The 11,470-nt window shown below is 42.9% G+C and overlaps 1 protein-coding gene across 1 annotated transcript in view; it reads right to left on the bottom strand.

Annotated features, from left to right (window-relative positions):
* Positions 1–391: 391 nt before the first annotated feature.
* The window catches only part of SEC11C (SEC11 homolog C, signal peptidase complex subunit), a 28,892-nt gene continuing 17,813 nt past the window's right edge, over positions 392–11,470 (bottom strand). The window contains 2 exon segments of the mRNA XM_075262374.1: positions 392–706; positions 2,376–2,433. Coding sequence (XP_075118475.1) covers positions 653–706; positions 2,376–2,433 — 112 coding nt within the window. The 3' untranslated portion in view covers positions 392–652.

Genomic DNA, 11,470 nt, shown 5'->3' with positions numbered 1-11,470 from the left:
TGCTGCGAGAGGACTCATTTGCATACCGACAAAAACCAGGATTTCTACCAAACGGCGGCGCGGAGAAGACATCTAAGGGTAGGAGAAGAATAGCCTTTCTTAAGGCTATTCCTACGTGGTACCCAGAAAAAAAAAAAGAGTTTTAATGATAGGATCCCTTTAAAGGTCCTTAGTTTTGCTGGAAATTTGGAAGAAATTTCTCATCTTGGCTGGCAAATCCCTGGAGATGTTCCCCCATCTTCCCCCAGGAGTCATGTCCCACAGTTTTGGAAACAGGCGATGATAGAGGTAATGGAAATCATACGGTCAGTGACTCAGCTTTCCCAGACCCTGATAAAACGAAATGTCCCTGTTCTTTGCAGTACGACGCGGAGCAATAACCAGAGACATCTATTTTTGTCCATTTTATTAGGTCACATTTTTAGAAAAAAAGCATTGCATCATAAAATCTTGACATACAGCTCAATGAACCCTACAAATAAAATAAATACATAACAGGACTGTTGGGTTACTCTGCAGATATTTATTTGTACCGGTCGATGACTGTTCGCAGGTTTCGCTTTGCTTTGTGACAAAAATAAAAACCATGGAATATATTAAGATTTATTGGCTCGTTTCTCTCCTTCTTCCTCCTCGGAGTCTTCTCCACAGATTAGGATTCACGTTTTAAAAGTACAAAAGCTCCCATAATGGCCAAAACCGCATACTGGGAATAAAAAGGGAGGGGTATCAAGATCATGTGACAGTATACGGCACGAAACCCTACAGAATGCAGATAAAGGGAAAGGCCCAGGATGGCACATGCAATTCAGCGAGCCCCAACTAGGGTGCCATGGCCTCCAGTGGGAACATGGGCGCCACCATTCAGGCAGCTAGTGAGGTCTTCTCCATCAAGCTAGAGTACAGAATGTTCCATGGAAATGTGCCACTGGGGGGAATTATATAGTGTACTGGGCGACCCAGGAAGGTTATACTTTGTTGAGTTCACTGGGGAGCATTATACTGTATATAAGGGCCACGTAGAAGCATTATTGAGTGTGTGGGGCACTGAAGGGCCTCAAACTGTGTACAGTAGCCACTGAGAACCATTATACTATGTTAGGGCCCACAGGGGAGCGTTATACTGTGGAAGGGGCCAATGGCGAGCAATTTACCGTGTAAGGGGGCTACTGGGAAACATACTGTGTGAGTGAGTCACTTGGGAACATTGTACCGTATGAGTAAGTCACTGGGGAACATTATACTGTGTAAGGGGGCTACTGAGGAACATTATACTGTGTGAGTGAGTCCCTGGGGAACATTGTGCCGTGTGAGTGAGTCCCTGGGGAACATTGTGCCGTGTGAGTGAGTCCCTGGGGAACATTGTGCCGTGTGAGTGAGTCCCTGGGGAACATTATACTGTATCAGTGAGTCACTTGGGAACATTATACGGTGAGACGGGGCTACTGTCAAGCATTTTACTGTGTAAGGGGGCTACTGGGGAAGTGTGTGGGCAGAACAAAGAGGGGCATTTTACTTTGTTGTCCTTTGGGGAGCATTAGACTGCGCGTTGGGTGACTGGAGAGCTTTATACTATGTGAGGACCACTATACTGCAAGTGGAGGCCACTGGGGAACATTATACTGTGTAGGTGGGCCATTTATAAGCATTATAAAGTGTAGGGTATACTAATGAAGCATGGTGATAGCGAATTTACTGTGAGTGATGGGTGATGGTATAAGATGAATTTTGGTATGTGCTGGGTGGGTAGTACAGGGTGGTGTACCTTTGAGCGTACTTTAAGGGTATGTTGACACTGAGTCTTTTGGAGCGGATTTTGACGCGGAATCCGCTTCAAAATTCGCCTCCAAAAATGTCTCCCATTGACCATGTGAACATACCCTTACACAGCGCAGCCGCAATATGGTTTTCCAGTTTTACAACTGAAACATTGTTTCAGTTGTACATTCAAAAACTGTTCCGAAAATCCCAAGCCATCGGCCTGATGAATAGGAATTGTTTGCACCTGAGGAAGGGCGTAGTGGATGCCCGAAACGCGTTGCTCCTAGACCATTTAATAAAGCTATTCTCTATTACTAAGACTGACTTTCGGTAAAAATGATCTCACAGGTTGGGAAACACTGACCTAAAGTATCGGAATACCAGAGCTGCTCCTATTACAAGCAGGACCTGGTGAGCTGGGAAGAAACCGATTCTCTATTGCACCAGTATACGAATCCCTATAAGGGGTCAGAGCAGCGCCCTTCAGTAAACGGAGACCACATCTGTGTCAGCCGTCCGACTATCAATGAGAGATGGGGGCGAAACACAATCTTCCATAATCAGCTGGGTATAGCGATTACGGAAAATGACATACACATGTAATATTTAGTTACCTTGAATTTCGGATAATCGTTCATCACAATGGTTACCATTCCGACATACGGTAGAAATCTGAAATAAAAAGACAAAAACTGAGTATTAATAAGGCATTTTTACATATTGTGGTACTTTTTATTTTTGTGACACTATCCAGATTTTTTTTGAAATTCGGGAATTTTCACTCTGGCCAATGAGTCTTACAATAGTCTGATACTTCCTGTTCTGTGGAGATCACTTCTCAGCAGGTTTACAATGTCAGGTAATGTCTACCATTCACGATAGGTTGTGTCAGATCTCTCCTACTTCCTCTCCTTGCACAATGACCTCTGCATCACCGAGCACGCCCACAACAGTCTCCCAAGAGAGTCTTTACATCCCATGAATCGGTGGAGGCGCAACTTATTTATGGACAGGACAAGTCCTCGAAAATCAGGTGCACCCTCTGTCGGGTTGTGCAGGCTTGCAGCTGGCATAGATTTCAGGAACCACCACTCCTTCCAAGAAAGGGGGTACAAAGGTGGAAAAAAAATTGCAAATTTTTGCACAAAAAAAATAGTATAAAAAGTTATCTATTAATGTTTATTGCTTACGGTTTGACCCAAGGTGGTCCTCAGAGTCACAGAACCTCCTAAAAACACAAGCCCAGGATGTGTAGTTGCGTTTCGGAGGGGGGTATCACATGATCTTTTTGGTGCTTCCTACCGGCTAAGGCCAACCAAAGCAACAACCGGGTTAAAACACACGGTGCAAAGTAGACGTCGCCTTCCAGATGGATTTCAGCACAAATTATGTACGTCCCAAAGGAACGTCTCACAAAATAGTGTTTGGCGATGACTTAAAGACTCTGCTCCCGATTCTTCCTCCGAATACGGAGTTCTGTCTCTTTAGCTCACATGGCTGCTCCGCTCCGGGTGCGACATGTAAAGAGTTTCACAGGTTTCTCGAGAGAAGAGCTTTTTGTGTTTTCTCTTGGGCCCGTCACGTCATTTGCTCGGTAATTCGCGCAGGATTCGCTACGTCTTACAAATTGTCCTTTGGAAACCTCTAAAAGTTGTTTGGCGAGCCGTGATTTATACAGTCACTGGAGGCCAGGCGGCCAGCTCATTGCAGGCTCCATTAAAGGAGTAGGATTTCTAAATTCTTACCTTGGAAAGGGTTTACTTAGTGAAGCGCGGAGATAAGTGGATAGAAGGAATGTGGCAGAAGCAGAATTTAAAGGGGGGGGTAGGGAATCTGCTCTGTACCGCTGACAGTATGGTCTATAACATGTAGAATAACCGCACCGGGAACCAGACGCAACCAAGAAAAATCCCCACGGTCTGTGCTTGGCCAGTGGAGAAATCGTCACTCATAGCTACTATGACTCTGATGGGGGGCGCGTGTTGGGACTTATAGGGCATCCAGTTCATTTCCTATCAGTGGGGTCTGACAACTGGCACCCACGCTGATCAGCTGTTTGATGGGGCTTCAGATCTCTTTCGATTTTCTTATCCTATCCTCCCAATCACTTCTATAGAACGAGAAACATTGGTATGGGAACCACAAATAAATTCCAAAGACACGAGACCTCCCATTACCATCAGATGCAATGCTTGGTGGCAAAGAACCCCCTAAAAATATACCGCATGCACAGTAAGCACGGTCACTACTCCACATAGTCAAGGGCAAATGACCCTTCCCCCAATGGCATCTAGTGTAGAAAACCAGGAACCTGGACATTGAGAGACACAACCATCCATCCTCGAAGGAGTCAGCCCACCCTCATCCACACATCGCACATCTACGCTGTCCTGAGAGAAGTAGAAAACCCAAAGATTTACGCCTTGCCGTCTACGTATACAGAAGTTTTAGGAGCCAGGATAAGTGCAGAATATGGGGGAGACCCGAGTCACTCTTCATCTGTTCTTACTCATCATTCTTTCTCAAAGAACACTTGAAAAGGAGAAGACTTCTTTAGATATCAGGAGCAGGGACCCCCGTAATGGAGGGTGCATGGTAAATAGGACCCTACTGGTGCTGTACGGAGCAGGCCACATCGGAACAGCTCGATAAAAGGGAAAAACTGGGCAATAAATGGTTAATGGTATTTTCCTTACGATAGGTCATCAAATTGGTGGGGTCTAATAACCGGGAGCCGGCCGGTCAGATGGTTGAAGTGACCTCTTCACTATGTACCAAGCACATATTGTAGAGTGATTATGTTTGCTAGTGCCTGTGCATTCACTTGAATTGGGTCATGTGACCAATGAATGTGACATCACATGGAGCTGATCCGTGGGTGTATCAGACCCTGCTGATCTTCAGGTGATGACCTTATTGATGGGTTTATTTGTGTAAAACTGTTGTGTGGTGCGTGGGAAGAAAAACTCATTCAGGCGTCAGCTTCCCGTCTGACATTCCCACACACATGCACACTCGGCTCAGTCATGCACTGGTAGCAGCTTCTAATCCAAAGAGCAAATGAACCAAGCGGTCGAATTCCCACTCTTACCTCCCCGGAGTGCCAGAAGGCCCCTGTACACTTAGATGGTTGGACAAAATTGGTGGATTTGGCTCATACCCATCTAAAATGTATGACCACGTTGAAAAAAAAAAATCCATACATGCAGCAGGGCAGGTGCAGAAACTAAAAATGCACTTAACCCCTTAGAGACACAGCCCAAAAGTGCATTAACCCTTTCCCTGCCGAGGGCGTCAGCTCTACGTCCTCCTAGGGTGGCACTTCAGCAGCGGAGGACGTAGTTAATACGTCCTCACTACTAATGCCGATATCTCTGGACTGCCTGAACAAATCTTGATGCTTTATAATTCATTTTAAAGATGAGAATCTCATTTTAAAATGATATCAAGGACTTCATGATAGAATTTATAGTTTTAGAGCAATTCACTATTGAAAACGCTATTTGGCATTGAGATCCAACTGCAGATCTCAATTGCCGACTGCAATTCAACAGCGAATCGCTCCAAAATTTTAAGTTCTATCATCAAGTGCTTGGTATCATTTTAAAGATGAGATTCTCCTCTTTAAAATGAATTTTAAAGCATCAAGATAACTTAATGCAGCCCAGAGATATAGAGCTTTAAAGTGTCCCCCCCTCCTGTCTCGGAAGCATTAGTGAACTGTAGCAGAAGGGGAGGGGGGAGGAGCAGCTTGCAGCGTGCACAGTGATAATGAATGATGATCATTATCTGTGCTAACCTGTATATGACACCAGGAGGGGGGTGGCAGGGACTCTTCTGTCCCTAGTAACCCTTCTCCTGCCAATCAGAGAGCATACTATACTGTTGCTCTCTGATTGTCACATACAGGTATGATGTAATTTCCCCCGGAGCCTTAGTAGTGGGGTATTCTTATGTAATATCCTCTAAACACAACCAGGAAGTTTATTGGCGCTGTGACTCAGACGTTTACCATTGTCCAGGTCGCAGCACCAAAAAAAAGTCGCACCAAACACTTACACAACATATACACAAAGTCGCAAATAAAGTTTACATTTCACCCAATCCCTGTCCTGTCCATACCTGAGCTTTCTACAGTAAAATACGTCTCTAGTGATATCCGTTACACGCTAAAATAATAGTAATAATGATTATCACTAGAGATGAACGTATAGCTTGTTAAAATTTTCATAGGGGGATGGAAAATAATATTTTTATGTAAAGTTCTATTTAATTTGCATGCACAAAATGGGATGGCGCGTTTCTGAGATTTTGGCTTTATCACCCGCCCCTGTAAATATATACATGTGTGGTATGTATGAACTCCTCACATATTGCAGTTTTATGTACAGTACATTATGTTTGCAGAAAGGGATTGCTTGAGCCGCACTTTAGTGACAAATTTGAATTTTTGTGCAATTTTTGCTTGTAAACTCTGTTTGCTGCAAAGTTGCATGAAGGTGGTTGCATATATGAATTATTAAATTGTGTTTTTATATACGGTATGCTGTGCAATCTGAAAAAAGTTAGATTTTAGTATCACAGTCACAGTTTGGTAGGTGCAGTATAGATTTTTAACATAATAGTGAATAACAGCAAAATCCTGCCTGTCTTCTGTATTAGAGTTTTGGGAGTCTGAGCTCTTGTTGTAGTTGATGTTTGGGGTACATATAGTATATATAAACCTTAAGCTATTATTTTACATGTATTTTGTATATGAATGTGAGATTGAACATGAGTTTTAGGTGCAAATATGTGTTTTAGCGCATTTTTTCAAAAAATTTATTGTGTTTGTCACAAAGTTGCATGAAGGTGGATGTGGCTATCGATGACCCATTAAGACATTTGTAATCTTCAGGTTGTCTACTTTAAAAAAATATAAAGGGTTTAGGGTTTCACTTACTTTTCATGGTGTATAATCCCTACATTTTATAGGATGATACTTACGTAACATTTCCAACTTCAAAGCAGATTTTTGTTCTTTCTGGTGATTTTCTGAAGACACGTGCATGCGGGTGTAGGCCTTGGTGATATGTATGAGCTCTGCACATGTTGAACTCTTATTTTTAGGAGGTTTGGTGCATTTAATTTTTTGTTTGGTTTCCGCTTTTAGCAACTAATATACATTTATTTGCATGTTTTCATAAAACATTCACTTTAACCCCTTAGCGACCCTTGACGTAACTGTACGTCATGGGTCGCATGGGGATGTATGGAGCGAGCTCACACGCTGAGCTCGCTCCATACACGGCAGATGCCGGCTGTATCATACAGCCAGGACCTGCCACTAACAGCAGCGGTCGGTGCCCGAGCCGATCGCTGCTGTTAACCCTTTACACACTGCGGTCAAACGTGACCGCAGTGTGTAAACGGCGCCGGCGGCATGGGCACCGCCATGTTTCGCCGATCGCCGCCCTCCTGAACGTCACATGAGGGCGGTGTTCGGTTGCTATGACAGCCGGAAGCCTATTGAAGGCTTCCAGGCTTGTCTCTGCATGAGATCTATTACAGGATGCCAGAGGCAGCGTCTAATAGAAGTGCTGCGATTTTCCTATTCACTGCAATACTGTAGTATTGCAGTGAATAGTATGAGCGATCAGACTCCCTAGGTTTCAAGGTACCTAAGGGGTCTGATCATAAATGTAACAGAAGAAAAAAAAAAGTTTTTAAAAGTATTAAAAAAATAAAAAAAATATAAAAGTTCAAATCACCCCCCTTTCCCTAGATTAGCTATAAAAGTAATTAAAGAACATTAAACATAAACATATTAGGTATCCCCGCGCTCCAAAATGCCCGAACTATTAGAATATTAAAACATTTATCCCGTACTGCGAACGGCGTAGCGGCAAAAAAAATAAAAACCGCCAAAAAGCGTTTTTTTTCAACACTTTGCCTCCTATAAAAAATTGAATAAAAAGTGATCAAACAATCAGATCTTTCCCCAAATGGTATCAATAGAAACGTCATCTTGTCCCGCATAAAAAGACACCACAACCAGCTCCATACATGGAAATATGAAAAAGTTACAGGTGTTAGAACATGATGACACAAATTTTTTTTTCTATTTTGCAAAGTTTATCATTTTTTTAAAAGTATCAAAACATTTCAAATACTATATAAATTTGGTATCACCGCGTTCGTACTGACACGTAGAACACAGGTAACATGTCATTTGTACCAAACAGTGAACGCTGTAAAAATTAAACCCATAAGAAAATGGCGCAAATGCATTTTTTCTCCAATTGCACCTCATTCTGAATTTTTTTCCAGCTTCCCAGTACATTGCACAGCATATTGAATGATGCCATTACAAAGTACAATTTGTCCCGCAAACAATAAGCCATCATGTGACTCTGTGAACTGAAAAATGAAAAAGTTATGGCTCTTGAAATGTGAGGAGGGAAAAACGAAAATACGAAACCAAAAAATGGCCGGGTCCTTAAGGGGTTAAATCAAAATTGCATGAAGGTGCCTGTTCGTATACTGTACCAAGTGGCATTCTGACAGTGCTGCAGGTGTCTACTTTAAGAAAATATATAGCTATGGGGGGGGGGGGTTGGATGCTTTTTTAATATTAATTTAGGTTTGATTTGTCCGTCTCAAAACTGTGAAAATTGCTCCGGCTACTAGAGGTGCAAAATTTCCAGGGACCCTTGGCAGTGAAAGGGTTAAGGACCAAGCCTCTTTTTTCAAATCTGACACATGTCACTTTATACGGCAATAACTTTGAGACGCTTTAACTTACACAAGTGATTTTGAGATTGTTTTCTCGTAACACATTATACTTCATGTTAGTGGTAAACACTAATCAATATTTTTGTATTTATTTATAAATAAAATCGGAAAGTTCATGGAAATTTGGAAAAAATTGCAATTTTCAAAATGTGAAATTCTCTGCTTTTCAGGCAGATAGTCATACCACCCAAATACATGAATAAATATTATCTCCCATATCTCTGCTTCATATCTGCGCCATCTTTTGATTGCCTTTTAATTTATTTTGGATGTTACAAGGCTTACAAGTGTAACAGCGATTTTCCAAGAAAATTCCCCAAACTAATTTTTTAGGGACCACTTCAGTTCTGAAAGGAATTGTAAAGGCCTATATAATAGAAACCCCCATAAATCACCCCATTTTCAAAACTGCACCACTCAAATAATTCAAAACAGCATTTGGGATGTTTGTTAACCCTTTAAGCATTTCATAAGAATAAAAATAATATGGAGGTGAAATTTAGACATTTCATTTTTTTTCCACTAATACATTTATTTAGACCTAAAATTAACACATTTACAAAGGGTTAAAGGAGAAAATGCATCTGGGAGTTTATTATGCAATTTCTCCCGTTCACAGAAATACCCCACATGTGGGTGTAAACTGATTTCTGGGCGCACGGCAGCGCATGGAAGGGATTGAGCGACACTGGACATTTATAAAGCAGATTTTGCTGGAATAATTAATGCGCCATGTCTCATTTGCAGCGTGTCTAGAGTACCAAAACAATGGAAACACCCCCAAAAGTGACCCCATTTTGGAAACTACACCCCTCACAGAATTCATCAAGGGGTATAGTGAGTATTTTGACCCTACAGCTGTTTCACAGATTTTACTAAACTAAAACTAAACTAAAATGTCACTTTTTCCCCAAAGTTTTCATTTTCCACAAGGGGTTAAAGGAGTAAAAGCCCCCCACAGTTTGTTAAACAATTTCTCCTGAACACGGCAATACCACATATGTGGCCATAATCTGCTGTGTGGGTACATGGCGGCGCTCAGAATGGAAAGAGCGATATTTGGTTTTGCTGGAATAGTTTTCTGGTGCCATGTCGCATTTGCTGAGCCCCTAAAGTATCAATACAATAGAAACCCCTCAAAGGTGACCCCATTTTAGAAACTACATTCGTCAAGGAATGTATCAAGGGGTATTATGATTTTGAGACTAAAAATGCTTCCCAAAAATTGAAATTTGTAAAGAAATATGCCATTTTGGAGGCCAATACATTGCACCCACTTTGTGTTGTCAGAGACCTGCACTCCTAAAACTATTACGGGGCCATCCCGAGGGGCAAAAAATGATATATGTGGGTGTAAACTGCTGCTTGGGCACACAGCAGGGCTCAGAAGGGAAGGAGGACTGCGCTTTTTAGCTTTTGGGGTACAGAGTTAGAGGGACTTTCTGGGTGCCATGATGTTTTTGCAGAGTCCTGGAGGTGACAGTAAACTGGAATTCCCCAAGAAGTGACCTCATTTTGTAAGGGCAATTTTAGGGTCTCTGCAAAAGGGTCATGGCATCCAAAAACCAAACCGTCTAAGTCTGTGCTCCAAAAACCAAATAAGCCTTCTTTCCTTCTGTGTCCGGCTGTGCCCCAATATCAGTTTATACCCACATATGACATTACGAACGTTATCCGGGGTACACCAGTGTCATACATGTGTCATACATGTGGCATAAACTACAGTTTGGGCGCACAGCAGGGCGCAGAAGGGCAGGAGCGCTATGCGGCTTTTGGAGCACAGATTCAGATGTTTGGTATCTGAACGCCATGTCATGTTTGTAGAGCCTGTAAGGTACCAGAAAAGTGGATTCCCCAAAGGAGTGACCCCATTTTGAAAACTGCACCCCTCAAAGAATTTATCAGGGGGTGTAGTGAGTATTAGTATCCCAGACTGCACAGCGGATGGTGAAGAGGGAATATATAAGCCGTGCGGAGTACATTGGGAACACCACATTCCCTACTATGTCCCAGTAGCTCCTATGATTGGGGGAGTCACACTAGGGTCACTTTGGGGGTCACTTCTGGTATATTTTCCCTCGTAAACTCTAAATCTGGGGTGTCCCCTGATATCCGCTCACACAGCTTATATATTCCCTTCCTGCTGCAGCCAGTTGTGTTCTGATAATTTTGCGATTTTGGGGTTTTTTGTCTTCACATTGTTAGATACTATATTTTCTTTATTTTTCCAGTGATGCGGCCATATAAGGGCTTGTTGTTTGCGGGATGAGATGCATTTTGTAATGACACCAATATTGGGTGCCTACATGTTATTGAATACATTTTATTAACTTTTTTTTTTCTGGATTTAAAAAAATAAATAAATTAAAAAAAATCAATTCTGGTATTTTACATTTTTCGCCATGCAGTATACAGTATAAGTAACATGTGTCCTTTATTCTGCGGGTCGGTAAGGTTACGGTGTACAGCAGGCATGTCAAACATGCGGCCCGCGGGCCACATGCGGCCCTTTACAGGCATATCTGTGGCCCGCACAAGAGTCTCAAACTTTGTCTCTAAACTTTAGAGACAAAGTTTGAGACTTTTGTGCGGGCCGCAGATGTACAAGGAAAGTGAGCGGTGGATTGAGGCGGCCCTGCTGGACGCTCGAGCGGCCGCCCCTCACCCTTCGCAGACAGCAGGTCTCCCTGCCTGCTCTGCTCCGCTCTCTCCGCCCCCTCCTCCCCACACACCGGGTGACGTGGCCACGTAATCAGGCCCGCACCCGACATGTGCCTGCGTCCTACGGATAGGGGATAAATACTAGACTTATGATGATGTGTGGGGGGGGGGAGTGTTGTAGTGCTGGGGAAGGGTTGGGGTGCTGGGGGAGGGGGGCTTTTTGATGTCTGTCTGGCCCTTCCTTGGGCTTGAGGACTGTTTTTTTTCCCCACAC

The sequence above is a fragment of the Leptodactylus fuscus genome, chromosome 1 (genome assembly GCF_031893055.1).
Source record: "Leptodactylus fuscus isolate aLepFus1 chromosome 1, aLepFus1.hap2, whole genome shotgun sequence".
NCBI classification, from domain to species: domain Eukaryota; kingdom Metazoa; phylum Chordata; class Amphibia; order Anura; family Leptodactylidae; genus Leptodactylus; species Leptodactylus fuscus.
This window is presented reverse-complemented; position numbering and strand designations above follow the sequence as displayed.